General features: G+C 45.1%; 1 protein-coding gene across 1 annotated transcript in view; it reads left to right on the forward strand.

Annotated features, from left to right (window-relative positions):
• Nucleotides 1-5,740: 5,740 nt before the first annotated feature.
• The window catches only part of tbc1d2b (TBC1 domain family member 2B), an 86,520-nt gene continuing 66,503 nt past the window's right edge, over nt 5,741-25,757 (forward strand). Inside the window, exon 1 of the mRNA XM_033015077.1 lies at nt 5,741-6,202. Coding sequence (XP_032870968.1) covers nt 5,858-6,202 — 345 coding nt within the window. The 5' untranslated portion in view covers nt 5,741-5,857. The remainder of the gene's footprint in view (nt 6,203-25,757) is intronic.

Below are 25,757 nucleotides of genomic sequence, written 5' to 3' on the forward strand. Positions count from 1 at the left end.
AGTTAATAATAGTATTAATAATATTAATAATGGAATTATAGAATAATAGAATAATAATAGTAGAACTTAATAATAATAACAATAATAACAACAACAATATTAATAACAACAATAATAATAATAATAATAACAATAATGATAATATTAGTAATAATAATAATAATAATAATAATAATAACAATAATAATAATACTACAGGTAGTAATAATTATAATAATAATAATAACCTTTTGCTCCTGGCATTGAGCTTACCTCAAAATGTACTTTTGAATCAATCTGTTTCAATTATCCCAAATCATTACCTCATTTGAAACATTTAATGGTGCAAAGCTTTTAGTAACAGCCTGGGAACTGTGAACACAATTTGTTTTAAAGTGCTGGTGAGATGTTGCAGCGTGAAACTCTGCCACATGTACAGTAACACTAAGTAGCCAGTGTTCAGCGTTTCTCTTGTTTCCCAGCCAGAATGTCAGTAGGAAAGGCGAAGGAATTTAAATGACTTATCGCTAAAGAAATATTGTTTCCAAATGCAGCGTCAATTGGTGGTGCGTTAACAACAACTTGGATTTACACAGCGGCGAAAATAATTACATGTTCGCCGGAGCAATTGTGAAACAAAACTGAGCGCAGTTACAATCAAAATGCGGAGCAGGAGGAGCAGGGTTTAGTTTACGTGGGCTTTTTGAGAGAATTTTAAATCTGGCCTTCACAGCACTTTCACATTTACGTATAGGAAAGAACTGCAGATGCTGGTCTAAATCAAAGGTAGACACAAAATGCTGGAGTAACTCAGCGGGACAGGCAGCATCCCTGGAGAGAAGGATTGGGTGACGTTTCGGGTTGAGACCCTTCTTCAAGCTGATGTCAGGGGCAGGACCAAGATAGAATGTAGTCTGAGACAGTAAGACTGGTGGGAGAACTGGGAAGGAAGAGGGGATAGAGAGGGAAAGCAAGGGCTATTTGAAGTCAAAGGTTCATACTGCTGGGGTGTAAACTACCCAAGCGACATATGAAGTGCTGTTCCTCCAATTTGTGCTGGGCCTCACTCTGACACTGGAGGAGGCCCAGAACAGAAAGGTCAGTGTGGGAATGTGAAGGGGAGTTGAAGTGCTGGGCCACCGGGAGATCAGGTAGGTTTAGGCGGACTATGCGGAGTTGTTCAGCGAAACGATCGCCGAGCCTGTGCTTGGTCTCATCGATACACAGGAGTTGACACCTGGAACAGCAGATGCAGTAGATGAGGTTGGAGGAGGTGCAAGTGAACCTCTGCCTCACCTGGAAAGACTGCTTGGGTCCTTGGATGGAGTCGAGGGAGGAGGTTTAGGGACAAGTGTTGCATCTCCCGTGGTTGCAGGGGAAAGTTCCCGGGGAGGGTGTGGTTTGGGTGGGAAGGGACGAATTGACCAGGGAGTTGCAGAGGGAACGGTCTCTGCGGAAAGCAGACAGAGGTGGAGATGGGAAGATGTGGCCAGTAGTGGGATCCCATTGGAGGTGGTAAAAATGTTGGAGGATTATAAGTTGTATGCGACGACTGTTAGGGTGGAAGGTGGGAACAAGGGGGAGGAGGAGCAAGAGTGGAGCTGTGGGATATCGAGGAGACCCTAGTGAGAGCCTCATCTATAATGGAAGGGGGCAACCCTAAAGAATGAGGACATCTCTGATGACCTGGAATGGAACACCTCATCCTGGGCACAGATGCGGCGTAGACAGAGGGATTGGGAGTAGGGGATAGAATCTTTACAGGAAGCAGGGTGGGAAGAAGTGTATTCTAGATAGCTATGAGAGTCAGAGGGTTTGTAATAGATGTAATTCAATAATCTGTCTCCTGTGATGGAGACGGTGAGATCTAGATACGGTAGGGAAATGACGGAGATGGTCCAAGTGAATTTGAGTGCAGGATGGAAATTAGTGTTGAAGGTGATGAAGTCAGTGATTTCTGCATGGATGCAGTCGTCAATGTAGCAGAAGTAGAGTTTGGGGATAGGGCTAGTGTATGCCTGGAACAGTGATTGTTCGACGGACCATACAAAGAGGCAGGCATAGCTGGGGCCCATAGCTACGCCTTGGATTTGGAGGAAGTGGGAGGAGTCAAAGGAGTAGTTGGTAAGGGTAAGGACCAGCTCTGCTAGGCGGAGGAGAGTGTTAGTAGATGGAAATTGGCTGGTTCTGCCCTCCAGGAAGAAACTGAGGGCTTTAAGACCTTCCTGATGGTGGGTTGAGGTGCAGAGTGACTGGACATCGATAGTAAAGATGAAGGAGTGGACCTCTGTAAATTGATGTTAATGTGTAGGGAAAGTGGGATAACGCAGAACTAGTGTGAATGAGTTCATAGATATTGCGCAGAAAAAAGCCCTTTGGCCCACCTATTCCCGCACACTAACACTATCCTTCACACTAGGGATAATTTGCAATTATACTAAGCTAATTAACCTACAAACCTGGACATCTTTGGAGTGTGGGTGGAAACCGGAGCACCAGGAGAAAACCCACGCGAGTTACGGGGTGGAAGTACAAACTCCGTACAGACAGCACCCTAATCTGATGGGGGTCATTCCTAAATTGCTGGGAAAATTTTGGGTTGAGGGAAAGGCAAAATTAGTCTGAAGGATCCCGACCTGAAACATCATCCATCAAAGTCCGTCAGAGATGCTGTCTGGCCCACTGAGTTACTCCAGCACTTTGTTACTCCAGGCCCTTTAGGAAAAAGACTGTGGGTGTTTACCTCATCCATGCCCCTCAAGGACAGATAGTCTTCATATAGATAATAGACAATAGACAATATGTGCAGGAGTAGCCCATCGGACTTCGAGCTCTCTCTTGAAAGCATCCAGAACCGCAACCGCCCTCTGAGGCAGAGAATTCCACATAAATAGAAACATAGATAGAAACATAGAAAATAGGTGCAGGAGTAGGCCATTCGGCCCTTCAAGCCTGTACCGCAATTCAATATGATCCTGGCTGATCATTCAAAATCAGTGCCCCGTTCCTGCTTTCTCCCCATATCCCTTGATTCCGTAAGACCTAAGAGCTATATCTAACTCTCTCTTGAATACAATCAGGGGATGCCTAGCAAGGGTTGTGAATCACTCACATCCCAAATAAAGACATTGAAGTTTTACCCCAAGGTCAATAACAATCACACGCTGGAACACATTGCCAAAAACATGCAGGCTTTGAATGCTGCAATAAGGGAATGGAAGAGAATATTAGTTTGGAAATTAGTTCTGAAGGATATCACACACTGACTGATTAAGAAAGCAACAGATATAATTGAGAGTTATAGTTTTATACTCAAAAACTAGGAGAAACTGTGAGTGGTTAAATCATTGCGCTCAAGATCTATCATAGGTATGGTGTTTTAGGGGTTATATGCACTGAGAGACAGATTAATGCATGATCTGAGAGATGATAGGATCCAGTTGAAACTATTAGGAACACTGTGAATAGTTTGCAACTATTATGATTTGTAGGATTTGAGGATTTGAGTATAGGAGCAGGGACTGCAGTTGTACAGGGCCTTGGTGAGTCCACACCTGGAGTATTGTGTACAGCTTTGGTCTCCTAATCTGAGGAAATACATTCTTGCCATAGAGGGAGTACAGAGAAGGTTCACCAGACTGATTCCTGGGATGGCAGGACTTTCACATGAAGAAAGACTGGATAGACTCGGCTTGTACTCGCTAGAATTTAGAAGATTGAGGAGGGATTCATAGAAACGTACAAAATTCTTAAGGGGTTGGACAGGCTAGATGCAGGAAGATTGTTCCCGATGTTGGGGAAGTCCAGAACAAGGGGTCACAGCTTGAGGATAAGGGGGAGGTCTTTTAGGACCGAGATGAGAAAAACATTTTTCACACAATGGTGAATCTGTGGAATTCTCTGCCACAGAATGTAGTTGAGGCAAGTTCAATGGCTATATTTAAGAGGGAGTTAGATGTAGCTCTTGTGGCTAAAGGGATCAGGGGGTATGGAGAGAAGGCAGGTACTGTATACTGAGTTGGATGATCAGCCATGATCATATTGAATGGCGGTGCAGGCTCGAAGGGCCGAATGGCCTACTCCTGCACCTATTTTCTATGTTTCTATGTTTGTGTCTTTTGTTCTGTAAACCAGCATCTGCAGTTCCTTGTGTTTCCAAAATCACTTAATGATTTCATATTTCCAGCATTATTGTTTTCATTTTCTTGGATGTGTTTACATGTCATCAACACTTGTGTTTTGCTGAAGAGTCGATAGAAGGCATCCGAGCGTGAAATGTCGCCTGTCCATTCCTTCCACAAATGCTGCCCACCCCGCTGAGTTCCTCCAGCATTTGTGTGGGATGGAACTGCAGATGCTGGTTTAAACCGAAGATATACACAAAAAGCTGGTGTAACTCAGCGGGTCAGACAGCATCTCTGGAGAAAAGGAATTGATGACATTTCGGGTCGAGACCCTTCAGTCTGAAGAAGGGTCACGACCCGAAACGTCACCTATTCCTTTTCTCCAGAGATGTCGACTGACCCACTGAGTATTCCAGCACTTTGTGTCTTTCTATAGACATGATATAACTTTAATTACTTTTGCAACAGTGTACAAGATTGCTCAAGTCCATACTCTAATGGAAAATTAACTATTGACCTTAGTGAGACATCATTCACTTTGCACTGCACCTTCATTAAAGGCAAACGACCTGAAACGTTTGAAGGGGTCAGATCCGAAACGTCACCTAGTCCTTTTCTACACAGATGCTGCCCGAACTGCTGAGTTACTCCAGCACTTTGTCTCCAGCGCTGCCAACCTGCCACTTTGTCTGCAACCTGAAACACTAATCGTTTCTCTCTCCATAGATGCTGACTGGCCTGCTGAATATATTGATAGGAAGGAATTGCAGATGCTGGTTTACACCGAAGATAGACACAAAATGCTGGAGTAACTAAGCGGGACAGGCAGCATCTCTAGAGAGAAGGAGTGCAGTCTGAAGAAGGGTCTCGACCAGAAACATCACCCATTCCTTCCGTCCAGAGATGCTGCCTTTCCTGCTGTCACTTCGGCATTTTATGTCTATCTTTGGTGAAAACCATGTTTTTAATCCTACAAATTAAAAGCTCCTGTTTCATTTGGCTTTGTTTCCCATTGCTTTTAGAGTTGGCATACGAAACCCCAGCATATGCAGTTCCTTCCCACACATTGTTGCACTCCAAGTGAACTTGTATCATGACTGGAGACAAAAAGCTGGAGTTACTCAGCGGCTCAGACATTTCTCCTTTTCATTTTCCTTTACCCCAGAGATGCTGTCACCTATTCATTTTATCCAGAGATGCTGCCTGACCCGCTGAGTTATTCCAGCTTTTTGTGTCTATCTTCGCTTTACTGACACCAGCATCTGAAGAAAGGTCTCGACCCGAAATGTCACCCATCCCTTCTCTCCAGAGATGCTGCCTGTCCTGCAGAGTTAGTCCAGTTTGTTTTGTGTCTATCTGCAGTTCCTTCCTACACTTTGTTACACTCCCAGTGAAGTTGTATCATGAGCCATTCACGCGACCACTGCCGTCCTCGCTGACTGCGCATGTGCAACAGGCCTGGTGGTTGCTGGGAATTGTAGTGCTATTGAGTGGACAAACGCGTTGTGGGGGGCGGTGTGCGCAGGCGTTGTCCGTGGACTGGAGGATTCTGGGAGTTGTAGTCCGTGCGCATGGCATTACCAGCATTAGCGGCAGAGTTGGACTACAGCACCCAGCGCCCGCTGCGCCCCCTGCAGGCGGCGGCCGGGCGGGCAGTCAGTCAGTCAGTCAGTCAGTCAGAGCTCGGCGGCTCCATGGCCGGAGCTTGAGGGGCTGCCCGCCGTCTGCAACCGCGCTGCCCGCCCGCACGGATCATGAGGGAAGAAGAGGCAGCGACCCCCGCAGCGACACCAGGGCCGGAGGACGCGCTCCCTGCCCCTGCCCCGGTCCTGGAGCGCTCGACCAGCCTGAGCCGGGAGCTGCCGCCCAAACTGTGCGGCTACCTGAACAAACTGTCCGGCAAGGGCCCGCTCAAGGGCTTCAAGAGCCGCTGGTTCGTCTTCGACCCCCGCCACTGCCACCTGTACTACTTCAAGGGGCCGAGCGACGCGCTGCCGCTCGGGTACATCGACATCGCCGATGCCAGCTTCACCTACGACCTGGAAGCCGAGGAGGGGCAGCTGGAGATCCGCTCGGCGGGGAGGGACTACACCCTCAAGGTGAGGGGGGCAGGGGCAGGACAGGGGAGTGGGGAGTGGGGGTGGGCAGGAGGATGGAGAGGGGTCACCCTCGGTGGAGTAAAACAGGAGCCAGATCTGGGGGAGACAGGGAAAGGTTGCTCTTGGTGGGGGTATATTGTGAGGATGGGGGTATATTGGGGAGGTGGGACATAGAAAATAGGTGCAGGAGTAGGCCATTCGGCCCTTCGAGCCTGCACCGCCATTCAATATGATCATGGCTGTTCATCCAACTCAGTATCCTGTACCTGCCTTCTCTCCCTTTAGCCACAAGGGCCACATCTAACTCCCTCTTAAATATAGCAATGACATGGGGGTAGACTGAAGCGAGTGGGGATATGGGGGAAGGGAGTGCTGTGGGATGGGAAGGGGAGTTGAGGTGGGAGTGCTCTCTCGGGAGGAGAGATGGGGTTGGGAGTGCTTTGACAGGAGGAGTGGGGGGTGAGACAGGGTGGGGGGGTTCTGGTGGGGAGATGGCTTGGAGGTGAGTTGTGAGGTGCAAATGGTCTGGAGTGATGATGGAGGGTGGGGGGGTAAGAGTGAGAAGCCTGGTGTGTCTGAAGTGGGAAGGAGGGATGGTGGTAATGAGCAATAAGGATGTTACAACGAGAGAGGTAATTCTCTACCAAGAGATGTTTAAGAAGGAACTGCAGATGCTGGAAAATCGAAGGTAGACAAAAGTGCTGGAGAAACTCAGCGGGTGCAGCAGCATCTATGGAGCAAAGGAAATAGGCAATGTTTCGGGCCGATTTGGGATAAGATGATTTGGGATAAGAATGTGAAGTAAGAGTTTCATTGTTCTGGTTTGGTACGTATAAGACTCGGACAGAGCAGTAGAATCAGGCCATTTGACCCATCGAGTCTGCTCTGCCATTTGATCATGGCTGATCTAGTTTTCCTTCTCAATCCCATTCTCCTGCCTTCTCCATGTACCATTTGGCACCCTTACATATCAAGAACCTATCAATCTCTACCTTAATAACATCCAACAAAACACTGTTGATGCACTTGAGGAGCAGCAGACAGAGTTATTGAGAGAAAAGTTAATAAGTTTATGAAACTGAAGTTAAATGAAAATGATATGAATACTCTGTGAATGGGAGTAGTAACGGGGAGTGAAAGTTGCCATTTCAGGTTTCTGGCATCTAGTTTTTTTGAATAATAGTTGGGAAACTGAATGTTTGGTAATTAGGTGTGACTTGGGTTTCTGGTCAATGAGAAGAGTATCTAATGAATTGCACAAATCTGGTGCTCGGTCTAATCCAATCTTCCCTGCCACCTAGCTCGGCAGTTGTTTGCCATTTGTTCTAAATCCACCGCATACAAAGAGAATTGAACTCTCGTTGATGAACCTACTTTTTTAATTTCGGTAAAAATACCTTAAATCAGTTGTCTGAAGAAAGGTCCCGACCCGAAACGTCACCCATTCCTTCTCTCCAGAGATGCTGCCTGTCCTGCTGAGTTAGTCCAGCTTTTTGTGTCTATCTTCAGGCCACTTCCTTCTATTTGTTTCTGCTCAGTGTCAAGGGCAGTGTCCCAGCATTGTTAAACAATCAGTTATGCATATTCTGAGTATTACGATTACAACAAGCGCCCTAGTTGTGGGAGTTTCCCCAATCAATGAGATGATATTTTGATGAAGGGTTACTTTGTCAACTTAAGTTAAGTGGGGAGAAGTCCAGATGTGATAATTGCTGGATTTTTCAGGACAATAAATTTCTCTATGTAAGTGGCTCTGCTGTCATCTTAATATACACACCGTGCATTATCTTTTGTTAGTAAATATGGGGAAATACATGAAGTGAATGCCTACAGCAGTGAGTGTTACTCAGAAGTTTGGCATGTTAAAATTCATTTTCAATCGTGAAACAACATAACTGCTGGTAACAACAATGTTTGAAGAACCACCTCTGAAGGAAAGTAAATATCAAAAATAGTTTTGATGAATTGCATTAAAAAGACCAATTTTTTACCCCATCCCCGCTCTATCCACTTGCGCATAACCCCCAACTCGCAGGCGCGTCTGGAGAGGGAGGGGGGGGGGTAGAGAGGGAGGGGGCAGAGACAGAGTGAGAGGGGCAGAGGAGGAGGAGGGGGGGCAGAGGCGGCGGAGAGGAGGAGGAGGGGGGCAGAGGCGGCGGAGGGGAGCGGGGCGGGTGGCCCTGGGCAGCAGTAGGCGGCCGGTTGACGTCACTTGCAGCGTGAGACCCATTGTTTGCTTATTCTGTATTTTTATTTCTATATTGCACTATTACTACGAACAGACGCTAAACTGCATTTCGTTGTACCCATACTTGTATCTGTGCAATGACAATAAAGTTGAATTGAATTGAATTGTGACGTCATTAGCCACAGCCAGCCGGTTTTATTTTCTAAATTATTTCAGATTTTTTAACATTTTGATTAATAACTCGAGAAATAATGCTGGAAATTTTCAGATAAGGCAATTTTGGACTCCACGGGATAAATCTCTACCGGAATATGTACAAATTTTACCGTTACCGCGTCGTTTTTTTTTAGAAGATGTGATCACACACAAACAAATAAACGAATACACATCCAACGGAGGGGGGGATGATATGGTGGGGTGGAGAGAGAGGGGGGGGGGGGAGATGGAGGGCGAGAGGCCGGGGAGGTGAGGGGGGCAGCGACGGGGGGTGGGGTAGAGAGGAGAGAGGCCGGGGAGGGGGGAGAGAGGAGGCGGCGGGAGGAGGAAGGTGGGAGAGGAGGGGGAGTGGAGGAGGAGGGGGGAGAGGGACCCGACCCGATCAGAGACGGACCCGAGAGCTCTGGTACAGGGCCTGACTTCTAAGCCCGGAGGAAGAGAGAGCCCGGCGGCAGGCAGCGAGCGGGTTTATCTCCAGCAGAGTCTTGAACGAGGGAGCAGGGAGCGACGAGCAGCTTCATCTCCGGTAGCGTCTTTTGAATAACAGGGGGCAGGAGGGAGATGGGGAGGGGGGGGGGGAGAGAGGGAAGGGGGGGTGAAGAGTGGGAGAGGGGGGTGGGAGCGGGGGGGGGGGGGGGGGGGGGGGAGGTCCATGCCAAGCCGAGAACCAGACCCAAGCCTAGGCGCGAGCGTGCGTCTGCCAAAGGAGTGCGGGTTGGGCCGCCGCAGTCTTCAGCTATGATCTTTGGTCTGCAGTCGATGGGCTGACTTTTGAATAACGGGGGGAGGGGGGGGGGGTGACGTCACTCGTAGCGCGAGCAGGCGGCAGTCAGGCAGATCCATTGTGACATCATCAGCGAAAAACAGGCGTTTTGATTTCAACGTTTTATCGGATTTGTGATCATATTCATTAATAACTCAAGAAATGAAGCACAACCTTTCACGTAAGCCGATTTCGGACTCCAGGGGGTAAATCTCTACTGGAATATGTTAAAAAAAATTACCATTAGCGCGTTTTGTCGTGAAGATTTGACAACACAAACAAATAAACACACACACACACACTTTTTTAATTATAGAGATAAGGATTTATTGGCCACCAGGTAGCCAAGGTTATTAATGTGTCTGCAATGACAGATTGATTGCCCAAACATTAAGATTAACTCTTAATTCCTGTGGAACAAGAAGGTTTAATTTAGAGATACAGCGAGGAACCAGATCCTTAGGCCCACCGAGTCCTCACCAACCAGCGATCCCCACACACTGGGCCAATTTACACTTATACCAAGCCAATTAGCCTACAAACCTGTACGTCTTTGGAGTGTGGGAGTAAACCAAAGAACTCGTAGAAAACCCACGCAGCTCACGGGGAGAACGTATAAACTCTGTACAGACAGCACCCATCATCAGGATCGAGTCTGGGTCTCTGGCGTTGTAAGGCAGCAACTCTACTGCTATGCCATTGTTATGTCCATATTCAAGATAACTAATAATTATTAGTCTAGGGATAGATAACTGATAGAAAAACACTTCACATTTGTCAAATTAACTGCAGAAAGATTTTGCATTTATGATCATGATCACAGTTCCTTGACATCTCGACCGTTGCAATTTCCCATCTCTTTAACTTTCCTCATCCAGAATTCATCTTTCCACTTTTTCTAGGGGGATTGACGAAGTCATGTGTTAAAAAGATTGTGCGAAAGGAAACTGAAATGATCTTTGTTGGGAAGACTTGAACTCTGAATTTATTTTCTTTCCATGGGTGCTTCCCATCATGCTGGACATTTTGTGCATTTTAAAAAATTCCATCTTTTCTAGGACAGGGTGAATAGTTCACCCCACAGCACCCGAGTGTCTTTTATTTGTTACCTATCCTTTGTCTCTCTGAAATGTTAGTTTCAGTGTTTGAATTCAGTTTTTTGATTAGTGAGTGAGTTTGTGTACATGCAATTTATGATTCCTGCTAACACTGGGAAAATATTGCCCTTGTTTCACTGATCACTGTCGTTGAGGATGTGGTGGAATCTTGTAAAGTAAACTAGTGGCAACATTGCACAACAGTTCAAGTTAATGAATGTGCCAAATGCCACTCCAGAATCAACACAGTATCTAGGAGGATCCTCCAAACATTTGATTAAAAATTGAGGGTCAGTGACAAATCAGGAAATCATTTTCCATCCAAAATTGACCATGAGAAGGTGGATCTTGTCTTTAAGCAGGTACATAGAAAGTAGGTGCAGGAGGAGGCTATTCGGCCCTTCAAGCTAGCACCGCCATTCATTGTGATCAATCGCGGACAGGTGTGATGAAGGGACTGACAGTGTTGATATGTTGGGGAGTCTTAGAGTGATACAGCGTGGAAACAGGCCCTTTGGCCCAGCTACACTAGTCCCACCTGTCCGCGATTGGCCCAAATCTGTCCTATCCATGTACCTGTCTAACTGTTTCATAAACATTGGGATAGTCCCTGCCCCAACTACCTCCACTGGCAGCTTGTTTCATACTCCTACCACCATTTGTGTGAAAAAGTTACCCCTCTGATTCCTATCAAACCTTTTCCCCTTCACCTAAAACCTATGGCCTCTTGTTGTCAATTTACCTACTCTGGGCAAGAATTGCCCAGTTACTATCCATTAATGACCGAGAAACTGTATTATATTTAAATCTAAAAAACTGCATGACTTGGGGGGACATCTGGGTGATTGCATTTCCATGCATCAACTAGAGGTTGTCAATTTGCCTGATGGTGTCAGAGGGCCTGGTGTGTTGCTATGGTCACGAGAGAACAGCAGCATATTCATGTTGTATGTTTGTGTGAGGTTATCTACCATGGGCTCGAGTGACTACCTTTCCAAAGAGCACTTAATTCTCTGCAAACACCTTGGGATGTGTACATTTTTTCTCTTTTTATCAAATCTACAAAATCATGAGAGCAATAGATCGGGTGGACGTACAGTATTTTACCCATGAGTAGGGAAAGTTAAGAACCAGAGGACACAGGTTTAATGTGAGGGAGAAAATATTTAATAGGAACCTGAGGGGTAACTTTTTCACACAAAGGGTGGTGGGAGTCTGGACCGAGCTGCCGGAATCTCAACATCTAAGAAACATTTTGGGCATGTACTTGGATAGGACAAGTTTAGAGGTATATTGGCCAAACGCAGACAGGTGGAACTAGAGTAGCTGGGACATGTTGGCCGGTGTCGGCAGGTTGGGCAAAGGACCTGTTTCCATGCTGTAAGACTCTATGACTCTCTGTATGACTGTCTATCTTTTGGTTGGCTATAAGTTGTCACATAATCTCTATTGTGATGGAATCATAGTCATGGAAGCTGCGCAGCACGAAATCAGGCCCTTCGAACCACCTTATCTATGCTGACCAAGTTGGGCTAGTCCCAACATCTGCATTTGGTCCATAGCCCTGTAAGCCCTTCCTTTATACATATCTTTCCAAGCATTTTTTAAAAGTAATAAAAGTATCCACTACTTTAGTTTTCTCTGACATCTCAGTCTTGAAACCGAGCACTCTCTGTGTGAAGCAGCTGCTCCTCTTAAATCTCTCTCACCTCACTTTAAGTCTGTGCCCACTAGCTTTAGATTCCTCGACACTGGGGGGAAAAAAGACTGTTCACTTTATCCATGCCCCTCATGACCTTGTACACCTCAATAAGTTCATCCCTCAAACTCTTGCACTCAAGTCCTAAGTTATCCAACCTCTCCCTATAATTGAAGCCCACAAACCAAGTCTGCACCCTTTCTAACTGAACAACATCCTATCTATAGCTGGCCCAAAACTGCACACAGTATTCCAAATTTGGTCTCACCAACAACTTGCATAGTGAAATGATGATGTCCCAACTTTTGTACTCAATACACTTTCTAACGAAGGCAATTGGGCCAAATGTTGACTTCACCACACTATCCACCCAAGAAGGAACTGCAGATGCTGGTTTAAACTGGAGATAGACACAAAAAGCTGGAGTAACTCAGCAGGACAGGCAACATCTCTGGAGAGAAGTAATGGGTGACGTTTCGGGTCGAGATCCTTCTCCAGACTGGTTAGGGATAAGGGAAACGCCTCCCTTTAATGTTGTCCACCTGACATGCTACCTTTACCGAATCAATGATGGAGACGTACAGTATAACCGTTGCGTTAAGGGGATAATATGTGAGGTAAATCACTTGAGTAATTGCCATATTTGGCGAATAAAAGCCAAAGTTTCACTGTTTTTTGAGTTGATGTTCATCAAAACCATGTCCAGTTAGTTTAGATAACCATGAGTTGGCAGCAGTAGTTCTAGAATTTTTGCTTCTGGTGTGCTCGGCAAAAGGACAGTTACAAGCAGATTGTCATGTTAATGGAAGCTATTCAGCCTGTCAAGTATATTCCAAACTAGGTGAGCAATTGAGCAAATCCACTCACCCACTTGCTTTCCTTTGTTATTATCCAGATCTTTTCAATACTACACTTGAATCTGCCTCCACCACTGCACCAGCATTACATTCCAGACCCTCACAGCTGCCATTACTTAAAATTAAAAAAATGCTTTGCTATTTTCATTTCCTTGCCAGTCACTTTCATTCTATGTCTCCAGAACTTGATCCCTCTGTCAATAGGATCAGTTTCTATTTATCAGTTCCGCCAGTGTCCTTAATGGTTTTAAATATCTCTCTGATCTCCTCACAATCACGTGTTATAATGTGAACAACCCCAGGATCTCCAGTCTATCCACGTAATATGTTCCCTCATTCATGTATTCATTTTGATAGCTGTTTCTGAAGGAGATAGATAGTAAAAGCAGATAGTTTAAAGATACAACGGGACACGGTTCAGCTGGAAAGTTCGGAGCATGGTAGATGGAATTAAATCCAGACAACAGAGGTTGTGGAAGTTGAGAGGTCAAATTCTGTTTGGACTAGGAGAGTAAATAGTAGGGATCTTAGTATTAATGTAGAGAGGGCTTTGACATGTAAATCCATAGCTCTCTAAAAGTGGTGACACAGCTGGATAGTGTGTTTGCCATCATCAGTTGAGGCGTTGAGTAAAAGATTCTCGTTTTGGTCACTGCACGACAGGAAGGTGGTGCAAGTAGCAGTTGGCTGGGTATATTCTCAATGGAACGCGGGGGGGCCGTGCAAAATTATGAGTAGGGCCGTGAGTGGGCGCGCTGGGGGGCCGCGAGCGTAATCAGGTCCTGCTTCTTAACTCTTCAGGGTCTGCCTGCTGCCGCTCATCCCTGTACCACCTCTGGCATTGGTAGTAGTATGGATGACTGTTCATCCTTCCCCCTCCAGCATTTTCTGGAGCCATTCATTGATAAACTTGGCAACATTCTGCAATTGCAGCAATGCCGGTGTGCTCCTCTAACTATTGCACCACCTACAACTATTACTCTTTGACTTCTTCCTCTGTGCACACATGAGCCACCTATGATGCGAGGGCATGGCTCAGACTGGAAATTGGATGACATTTCCTCGCATGATGCAAAACATACTTGACGAATAAAATCTGATTCTGATTCTGATTTAAAAAATAAAAATGTAACAAAGATTTTCACTTCTAAACCTGCTGAACAAGGTTAAGCTGTTCAAGAAACTTGCTTAACAAGATGAACAATGTCAAAGACTAGGGGGCATAGCTTTAAGTGAGGGGGAGAGTTTAAAAAAAATGTGCGGTAGCCACATTATGGAGGGCACTTTAAGTTTAATTTAGCATGTTTGGTACAGACATTGTGAGCTGAAGGGCCTGTCATATGTCATACAGTTCAGTCGAATGGAAAATTAAAAATAAGCATAAAACATTGGAGGAATGAGGATGTTAAGATGTATATGAAATCCTTCCCATTTGGGATTAAAAAATTAAGTATCTCCTTTACCATTGGATTTGTTCTTGTCGTGTTTCGTGGCATTTTTCACAAGGTTATACCAAAGTGTTACTGGTTTGTTTTGGAGTGCGGTCTCTAAACCTTTCCATCTTATTTTTAAGGAAGTCTTAGCTACAGTTTTCACTGATTTCAGTTCCCTCAATGTCCAGTTTACGGCTGTTTGTCATCCAGAAGGTTTGCCATGTCTGCTACTGAATAAGTGGGTTGTTAGTCGAAATGCTGCCAATTATTGTGATTGCTGTGCTAGTAACTATTGTGTTTTTTTTGTTTGGGTTTGTTTCTATCATACAAAGAGAATGTGTTGCAACATGCACCAAATTAGGCAACAAGTTAGGTGAATTGCCCAATAGATTTTTTTGTTTGCTAAATGAATGAAGAGTCTGTGCTATCTAAAAGCAAAGTCAAACGCAGTAACGTGTGGGTTTTGCTGGAGTATATTCACCTGGAGCAACCTATTTTTTCTACACAGTGGCGCAGAGGTAGAGTTGCCGCCTTACAGCACTAGAGACCTGGGTTAGATCCTGCCTATGGGTGCTTGTCTGGGTGGAGTTTGTACGTTCTCCTCGTGACCTGCATGGGTTTTCGCCGGGAGCTCCGGTTTCCTCCCACACACCAAAGACGTACAGGTTTGCAGGTTAATTTGCTTGGTATAATTGTGAATTTTCCTTGGTCTGTGAATGTGGAGATTGCTGGTCGGTGCGGACTTGGTAGGCCAAAGGGTCTGTTTCCGCGCTGTATCTCTAAACTAAATTAAACTATAGGTGGTCACATCATGAAGCTGCTGACAGCTTCCTCATTTCTGGTTTCTTCATAAATAAGCGAGTTTGGTATTCCGACTGCACATGCCCAGGTCATAGGTCACTAGCTATAAAACAATCTTGGCTACGGTGGTGGTGCATTGTGTGCAGGCTTGCGTTTTGTCCGTAGTTGGGGTCGGCTCTCTGTCACTGCGGGTGCTGTTGAGTTGCTGTTGAGCATGCCCCGCCCCCTCCAGCGCCGGGCCAGAGGAGGCTGAGCCCAGGCTGGCGCTCTGGTGCAGGCGAGGCCGGGGCCCTCGCTCCTCCTCGGGGTTGTGGATGAAGTGGCAGCGGGTACCGTCGGGGCAAAGCCGGTGGTGTGCAAGGTACGGCTTGTATTGGGGTGGCGGCTGAGGCCATGGACAAACTGGCGACCCATTGGGGAGCGGGTTCCTCTGGAGTTGGAGCGGGGTTAGGCTGGAGTTGGCACTGTCTGTGGGTCTGGGGCCACTGGTGTTGTCGGTCCTGGCTGTCGGTTGGCCCGGCGGGAGAGGCGGAGGTGAGCTGGGGTTGGCACTTCTCCGCGCTGGGCCTGGGGGCAGGTGTCCCGTCAGTCCGGACGTCTCCGGCTGCCACACCCCCCCCCCCCTCCCCGACGGGGATGGGACACTCGAGTGGAGGGGGGGGACCGGGGGCGGTCTTGCAGCGCTTGCTGGTCTCCTCCCCGCCCGCCCAGTCTCCCCCACCCGCCCGCCCAGACTCTTCCCCCCCCCCCCCCCCGCCCGGTTTCCCCTGTCCACCTGCCCGGTCTCCCACAGAAAAACGACAAAAAATTGGACCCAAACTATACTCTCTGAATCTACAGTGCTTCATTCGATTTTAATTTATAACGTTCGACCTTTGACAAATCCTATGATTCCTTGCGTTTTTCAGAATTCCGGACTCGCTTATTGAGATTGTCTGGTCAGTGAGGAGTACGCACTGGAGCAGATCCACCTGTGTCAAACCTTTGTTGTGTTTCTTAGTGTTCACTTCACATCTGTGTATAAGTTAACGAGACCGCATTAACTTCCTCATCACCTCTACAAAGGAAGTTTCTAATCAATCATTAGCAGTCAGTATATTAGGATTTTAGTCACTTTTTTAGGAGATAGTGATCGACTTCAGGAAGCAAAGTGGTACACATACTCCATGTATGCATTGACGGTAGATATTGAGTAGAGATTGTTGAAAGCTTCAAATTCCTAGTAGTAAATATCATCAGCAACCTGTCCTGGACCACCCATATTGAAGCAATGGCCAAGAAAGCACTCCAAGCCTCTACTTCCTGAGAAGGCTTAGGAAGTTCGGCATGTCCCCAACAACTCTCTCCAACTCCTACAGATGCGCATCACGGTATGGTTTGGGAAAAGCTCCATCCAAGACCGCAAGAAATTGCAGAGAATCGTGGATGCAGCCCAGGCCATCACACAAACCATCCTCCCTTCCATTTACTCCATTTACACTTCATGCTGCCTCAGCAAGGCCAGCGGCATAATCAAGGACGAGTCGCACCCCGGCCACTCCCTCTTCTCTGCTCAACCATCAGGCAAGCGGTATAGAAGTGTGAAAGAGCATGCCTCCAGATTCAGGAACAATTTCTTTCCAGCTGTTATCAGACAACTGAACCATTCTATCAACAACTAGAAAATGGTCCTGAGCTGTTATCTCTATCTGTTGGAGACCCTTGGACTATCTTTAATTGGACTTTGCTGGACTTTATCTTGCATCAAACGTTATTTCCTTTATGATATATCTGTGCTTGTGGCTGTACACTGTGGATGGCCCGAATGTAATCACGTATTGTCTTTCTGCTGACTGGTTAACATGCAACAAAAGATTTTCACTGAACCTCGGTACATATGATAATAAACAAAATTAGTTGCTCTGCATAACCAATTGGTATAACAGTACAGTCGTAGGTGTGAGTGAATTGCTACCGACAGTGACCAGGGCAATGAAATGGTTTTTGTATTGGTTGGATGTGAGGAAGCTTAATCAACTACTGCTTGTGTATTTGAACCCTCTGAACTCTTGGGGCACACATTCTCACCCCAATTGTAGGTAATCTCTTCCTGCGGTGGTCTCTCCAAAAATCAGTCTCTCTATCGGCCTGTGAGGTGGAGATCTGCCTTCAACTTGAGGACTGATGGGCCTACTAATTATGGTACTACATGGCCATAGGTTGCACCTTTGACTTACAAATGAAATACTCTTACTAGCTATTCATTCCCATTTTCATGAGGCACTATCATCTTCTGGATGTGCCCCATCTGCTCTGCTCTGGGCTTTTGTCAGAAATCTATCCCTCGGTATGAATTTGTGCCGAAAATTCAGAGCCATGTAGAGATGCCTTGCATTTTTTTCTCTGGGACTGAAATTAGACTAAAACTAGGATCGAGTGAAGATGTTAAATTTGCATGGGAATCTCAGTTATTATATCCTCCAATTAATACCCGTTTCCTTTTGCAACGGTTGTTGTGGTGAGGATTAGAACACGGAGAAACCTAAAGTATGACCATCAGGAGTATAATCCATGGTAGACTCTCGATATTTGAGGCAATGTCTGTAAATTATACTTGACTCTTTTGACTCTCCTTTGCTGAGACCCAACTCTCCTTTGGGGAAAACACCGAGTGCCGTCCAATCCGTACACTAGCGCTATCCTACATACTAGGGCTAATTTGTACAATTTACAGAGGACAATTAACCTACAAGCCTGTAGGTCTTTGGAATGTGGGAGTAAACGGAAGATCTCGGAGAAAACCCACGCAGGTCACAGAGAACGTACAAACTCCACACAGACAGCACCAGTAGTCAGGATTGAACTTGGGTCTCTGTCGCTATAAGGCAGCAACTCTACCACTGAGCCGCCAGCAAAGAAGCAAATAAAAATTACAGAAGACTGCCATTTTATGGGGATGTTGAGGAGCCTTCCTAGCAAACAGTCTGTATCGCGATTTTCCATCACGTGACATAATGTCATCGGCGCATGCATATACAGTGCCCTCCATAATGTTTGGGACAAAGACCCATCGTTTATTTATTTGCCTCTGTACTCCACAATTTGAGATTTGTAATAGAAATAATCACGTGGTTAAAGTGCACATTGTCAGATTTTAATGAAGGCCATTTTTATACATTTTGGTTTCACCATGGAGAAATTACAGCAGTTCCCCCATTTCAGGGCATTATAATGCTTGGGACATAGCGTGTGTCCCTGGTATGTGTAGGATAGTGTTAATGTACAGGGATTACTGGTCAGCACTGACTCGGTGGGCCAAAGGGCCTGTTTTCGCGCTGTATCTCTAATCTAAATTAAACTTGCAGGTGGTTGCTCAAACTGCTCCTGTGTCTACTGGGGAGTTACGGAGGGAAGTACCTCCTGGATGCCAGGACCATAATTTTAAATTTTAAATTTTGCATTTTAATAAGTTCTCCTGAGAATTTAAAGCAGAATTGCGCATAAACATGTCTAATGAGAAGCCAGCAGCTGTAACGGAAGCACAAATGCTATTCCAGGAAACAAAGTGCACGTATGATCTTCACTGAGAATTAAAATTCAATACATACTGACCAAGGTGTTAACACATTTGCAAATGATGTGTAACAACAATATAGGACCAGATGTTCTCTAAGTCTAGCAAACATCTGCAACCAATCTATTCCAAGCCTAGGTCAACATTTCTCTGCAAGGCCCAGATAGGAAGGATATGGAACTGTTCTAAAAATAAGGGGTCATTCATTTTAAACGTGGCATTTACTTTTGTGGGGTCAAGAACCTTTGGGACTCTCCCAGTTCAAGCATGGCGGAAATAGATGTTTAACTATTTTTTACGTCAAGGTAGTTACAGTGCCGTCCATAATGTTTGGGACAAAGACCCATCATTTATTTATTTGCCTCTGTACTCCACAATTTGAGATTTGTTATAGAAAAAATCACATGTGGTTAAAGTGCACATTGTCAGATTTTATTAAAGGGTATTTTATACATTTTGGTTTCACCATGTAGAAATTACAGTAGTGTCTTCCCCCCCCCCCCCCCCCCCCCCCCCAAAGACATACAGGTGTGTAGGTAAATTGGCTTGGTATAAATGTGAACTTGTAAATTGTCCCTAGTGTGTGTACGATAGTGTTAATGTGCGCGGATCGCTGGTGGGTCGAAGAGCCTGTTTCCGCGCTGTATCTCTAAACTAAACTAAAATATATTTTTTGACCCCTCAAAACATTGTCTGTCAAGAAGGACTGCTGTATCCTTCTCAAATTTGCCTAGTTGCATGAATTTGTCTCCATTTTGTCTTCCACCTAATGGTGTGCAAGCCATGGTCACCTGCCTCTTTACAGTGTCGTTAACCCCATCACCTGGCTCTTTCCCCATTAGTTTTTGTTAACATATTTATCAGTTCCCCTTGAAAGCCAGCAACCGAGTCCACTTTCATTACCTTTTCTGCATTGCAGAATGCACTGCAGATACGTTTCTTAATGAAGTTAAAGGATTTACATTTAGCTTGAAGTCAAGGCAAGGGCTTAGTTTATGAAGGGTATGCGAAAGGCAGGGGGCATTCACCATTATATGTTTGCAAAGTAAAAGAGAAATCTCAATTTAAATACATAAGTTTTGACCCCATAGCCAGAAAGTTCTCACTTTCACATTCACTTCCTATGCTTGATGGGCAATTTGACCACTACTACATGAGACTGTATCCTCAGATTAGTGTTGAAAAGTATGTGTAACCACTTGCATTTATGTGTGCAAGTGCAAAAGAGCATCTTCATAGCCTCTATCTCCCACATTCTTTTCATCTCTGACTCTTATCCAATGATCTGCCAATCTGCTTTGAGTTGGGGATAGGCCCTTGGAACAGGAGCAGTTTTTCATAACGCTAGCAAGGAGACCTGATGAGTTGTTGACAGGAAATTGAAAGTTCATAAGTTTTAAGAGCAGAATTAGGTCATTTGGCCCATCATGTCTACACCATTCAATCATGGCTGATCTATCTCTCCCTTAACCCCAATGTGCTGCCTTCTCCCCATAACCCCTGACACCCGTACTAATCAAGAACTCAAGATCTGTTGTAAAGTCTGAGAACTGGATTATGCCCGGAATAAAGCTTAAAACAGGTTGTCCAAAGAAAGTTGAAGCTCTCAAGGATCAAATCAAAATGATCAAACTGAGAACTTTCTGACTTCAGGAAATTTTATTCCCAGGATTGCAATTCGCTAAAATCCCTGTGGAAATGTGCTGTTCTTGTTCATATGAAATGTTCTTATTTTCTCCATTACAGTATTACACTTTGTTTGGTGAAATTAATGTTGATTGAAATATACTGGATGGAAGCAGGCCCTTTGTCCACCATGTCCACACCAACTATCAATCTCCCATTCACACCAATTCTATTGTTCCACTTTCACATTCACTTCCTACGCATGATGGGCAATTTACTTAGGCCATTTAACCTACCAACCAGTACGTCTTTGGAGTTTGGGAGAAAACCCACATGGTCACGGGTAGAACATACAAACTCCACCCAGGTCGCGCCCGTGGTCAGAACTTGTGTCTCCAGCGCTGTGGGCAGCAGCTCTACCCTCTGCACGATAGTGATGACCCCATGGTTCTCTGTCAGCTTTCTTTGCAACCAGTGGGCAGCATGGTGGCGCAGTGGTAGAGTTACTGCCTTGCACCCTGCCGGACACCCGGGTTCGATCCCGACTACAGGTGCTGCCTGTATGGAGTTTGTACGTTCTCCCCGTGACCGCGTGGGTTTTCTCCGAGATCTTTGGATTCCTCCTACACTCCAAAGAAGTACTTGTTTGTAGGTTTATTGGCTTGGGTTTGGATACTTGGTATAAGTGTAAATTGTTTCTAGTGTGTTAATGTGCGAGGCTTTTGTTAATGTGCGGGGATCGCTGGTCGGTGCAGACTCGGTGGGCCAAAGGGCCTGTTTCCACGCTGACTCTGGCATTTTACTCCCATGATATTTCTTTGCCTTACTTGAAAACAAGCATCTGGTAGTTTCAGAATTTACCAGATTTCTGTTGAAGAATGAAGGGGTTTCAATCCTGTCTATGGGTGCTGTATGTATGGAGTTTGTACGTTCTCCCGGTGACCGCATGGGTTTTCTCCAGGTGCTCTGGTGTCCTCCCACACGTCAAAGCCGTGCAGGTTTGTAGGTTAATTGGCTTCTGTAAATTATCCCTAGTGTGTAGGGTAGAACTAGTGTACGGGGTGATCGCTGGTCGGCGCGGACTCGGTGGGTCGGAAGGCTTGTTTCCATGCTGTAAGTCTAAAGTCTTATCACTCAGTAAATGCCTACTTGTTATCTTCCCTTTGAAACAAACATGTCTGGTTTTGTTATCTTTAACGACTGTTCTAAGAAATGAAGCAGTAACAAAACATTTGAAGGCAAGTATTGGTGCATATAGCAGCATTGAGCAATGGATTCAGTTCAACCGCAAATATCAATAAGCGTATGCGTTGGTCAGATAGGGCCATGATAACCCAACATCCTGTGTTCATACATGTGGTATAGAATCATTGGTAGCAGCACCAACACTGAAAGAATTATAACTTTTTATTGTTTGCTGGGTTACATTTTCTCTTCAAACAGGTTATTTACTTACAAATGAATTTTTAAGAAGAGGTTTATGGAAATTCACAGTTATTTTGGGGACTTTTTTTTAATACTCTCTCCTCATTAAGATTAGCATCAACACTCAACTTTAAAATACTGCACTTATTATCAGTTTAGCCGGTCGGGTCCCTTCTTCAGGCTATTTATATAGATATTTATATTGTAGATATTTATATTGTATGTTTGACCATCTGTGAGATAAATATTTTCAGTAGCTACAATGTACCAGCCAAGTATTTTGATTAAATGAAAAACAAGCTTCAGATTTGGTAAATTTGAAATTAAAAATAAAATACTGGAATTATTCTTGACATGTAGGATCTGTGGAGAAAAAAACAACGACTCAGTTTTGGTTGATTTTTATTAAGACCTTGTTTAGTCTGTTAAAGGATGACTAGCCCTGCAAGAATCCCCTATGTTTCAACCCAATTCCTGTTTCTATGCATAATCAGATAAGCACAGATACAGGCCTTTCGGTCCCACTTGTCCATGCCGACCACGATGTCCCTCTACACTACTGCATTTGACCCATATCCCGTAGTCTTCCCTATTGCCCTACTCTCAATTTCTCTCCACCGCATCTGTTCTCAATATGAACCTTTCCATTCCAGGACATCCAAGATGTGCACTTTCTTTGGTAAATGTGGTTTTCTCTCTGCTGTAATAGATGGATCCCTCACCCATGTCTCCTATGTGTCCCGTAGTTCTGTTCTTAGTCACACTCCCCCCAACGGAACAAAAATGTAGACCCCCTTGCCCTCGCCTTTTACCCCACCATCCTCCTCATCCAACTCCACATACTCTGACATTTCCATCACTGCAACGCTATTCCACCGTCTTCCTATATCCACCCCTTTCCAACTTGCGCAGAGACCACTCCCACAGCAACTCCCCAGATTGGTTCCCCTGCAACCATAGGAGGTATCACCTGTCCCCATACGTCCACCCTCGTCTCCATCCAGGGACCCCGGCAGTCCTTCCAGTTGAGACAGACATTCATATGCACATTCTCTAACCTCATGTACTACATATAGTATTCATGAAGTAGCCTCTAAACATCAGCGAGACCAAGCGTAGACTCGGCGACCATTTTGTGGAACACGTGTGCTGTGGTCTGCCAAAGCCTACTGGATCTTCTGGTTGCTATTAATTCCTCATTCCCATATTGACCTTTCTGTCCTCGGCTGCCTCCATTGCCAGAGTGCGGCCACATGAAAACTGGAGGAACAGCACCTCGTATTCCACTTGGCTAGCATACAACCCAATGGTATGAACATTGAATTCAGATTTGCCCCTTTGTTTCCAATTAACTCTTTCTCCACTGACCATAAACCTATGCCCTGTGATTGTTAATTCCTCTACCCTGGGAAAAGAGTGTGTACATTCACCCCATCTATGTGCTTCATGATTCTATACACTTCTATAAGATCCCCCCTCGGTCTTCTACGCTGCAAGAAATAAACTCCCATCCTGACTAACCTTTCCCTAAAACTCATCCCTTGTGTTCTGGTAACATTCTTACAAATCTTTTCTGTTCATTTTGGAGCTTCATGGCATCTTATAGCAGATTGACCAAAACGGAACACAATACTCTAAATACAGCCTCACCAAGGCCATACAACTGTTGTAGAATGTAGACACAAAATGCTGGAGTAACTCAGCGGGCCAGGCATCATCTCTGCAGAGAAGGAATGGGTGAGGTTTCGGGTCGAGACCCTTCTTCAGAATGTCTCAATTTCTATCCTCGATGCTCTTACTGTTTAAGGCCAGCAGGCTAAAAGTCATCTTCATCACACCTGTGACACCACTTTAAGGGAACTGTGTACTTATGCTCCTAGGTCTCTCTGTTTCATAACACTTTCCAGGGATCTTCCGAAAGTCTTACTCTGGCTTCACTTCCCAAAATGCAACACCTGGCATTAACTGAATTAAACTCCATTAGCCGTTTAAGAAACATTTGGATAGGTACATGGTTAGGACAAATTTATTCGGACATGGGCCAAACGCAGGCAGGTGGGGCTAGTGTAGATGGGACATGTTAATCGGTGTGGCCAAGTTGGGCCGAAGGGCCTGTTTCCACCTGTATGATTTTATTCCCGATATTCCCTTCATCACATATCTGTACACTGTGAATGGCTCGATTGCAATCACTTATTGTCTTTCCGTTTACTGGTTAGAACGCAACACAAGCTTTTCACTTAAACTCTTTTCATCATCCACCTTACCCAGCTGATCAAAATCCCGCTGCAATTCTTGGTAACTTTCTTCACTGTGTATGAGACCTCTTATTTTAATGTCATCTATAAGCTTATAACCATGCCTTGTATATTCTTATCCAAATCATTGCATCGATATCAAACAACAATGGTCCCAGCACCACCACTGAGGCAAACCACTAGTCAGAGGCCTCCATTTTGAAAAACAACCTATTATCATGCTCTGCTAGGTATCCAACTAGGTAGATCTCCATGGATCTCTTACGATCTACCCTTTCGGAGTAACTACCATGTAGTTTGTACTTTGTAAAAGGCCTTGTTTGAAGTCTCTAAAGTCTACGTCGTCTCCTGTGCCCGCATTGACCTTTTTTGGTTACTTAAAAAAACCTCAAAATTTGTGGGACACAATCCCCTATGCTCAAAGCTGTCTCTAATTAACCCCCGTCTTTTTAAACGTAAGCTATTTTATTCCTCAGAATCCCACCTGCAACATACCTACCACAGTTGTCAGTGGTAAGATATAGCTTGTGTAGGAATTGTGTAGCCGCTCCCCTGACATCAGTCTGAAGAAAGGTCTCGACCCGAAACGTCACCCATTCCTTCTCTCCAGAGATGCTGCCGGTACTGCTGAGTTACTCCAGCATTTTGTGTCTGCCGTAAGATATAGCTTACTGGTCTATAGTTTCAAACTTTTTCTTTGCAGTCATTCTGAAATGAAAGTACAATGTTCACCCCCATTCTTGCATAGATGATGCATACATCTCAACCAGAGTTCCTGCAGTTTTTACTCTAGCTTCCCACAGCGTTCTTGGATATACTTAAAACTAGAGAATGTAGATATTACGGTGAGAGGGGAATTATTTAATAGGAATGTGAGGGGTGATTTTTTACACACAAAGGTGGTGGGATATGGATTGAGCTTTCAGAGGAATTAGTTGAGGCAGGTATAATACCATTTAGAAGACATTTGGACAGGTACATGGATAGGAAAGGTTTAGAGGGATATGGGCCAAACACAGGTAAATGGGAGTAGCTGAGATTGAGCATGTTGTCAGCATGGATGAGTTGGGTTGATGGGCTTGTTTCCATGTTGTATGACTATACGTGACGATTTATGTAACTTTATATGTTTTAAGATTCCAGCAGCTCCCCTACTGTAATGCAGACTATCCTCAAGACATCTCCATTAAAAGCCCTGTCCCACTGTACGAGATCATTCAAGAGTTCTCCCGGGTTTGCCCTGATTCGAACTCGGAGATTTACGGTAATGGCCGCTCGCAGGTACTCGGGGCTCTCGTGGACATTTTTCAACATGTTGAAAAATCTTCACGAGTCTTCCCGAGATTACCGCATTTCCCGAGTAACTACCGTTAGCGTTACGAGCCGCTAAGAGACGTCCCCGAGCACCGATGTACCCGCTATGTACATTCCACGTGCTTCCACGAGTTTGAATGAACTCGTACAGTGGAACAGGGCTTTAACTTTCTTGAGTTCACTTGTCATTGTCTTTCACCATGCCGGTAAAACCAGAGGAGAAGTATTCTTTTAGGGCCTTGCCTATCTTCTGCACCTTCAAACATTGATGTCCACACAGGTCTTTGCGGGACTCTATTCTCTCCCTAGTTACTCCTCCCTTAAT

This window comes from Amblyraja radiata, chromosome X, assembly GCF_010909765.2.
Source record: "Amblyraja radiata isolate CabotCenter1 chromosome X, sAmbRad1.1.pri, whole genome shotgun sequence".
NCBI lineage: Eukaryota > Metazoa > Chordata > Chondrichthyes > Rajiformes > Rajidae > Amblyraja > Amblyraja radiata.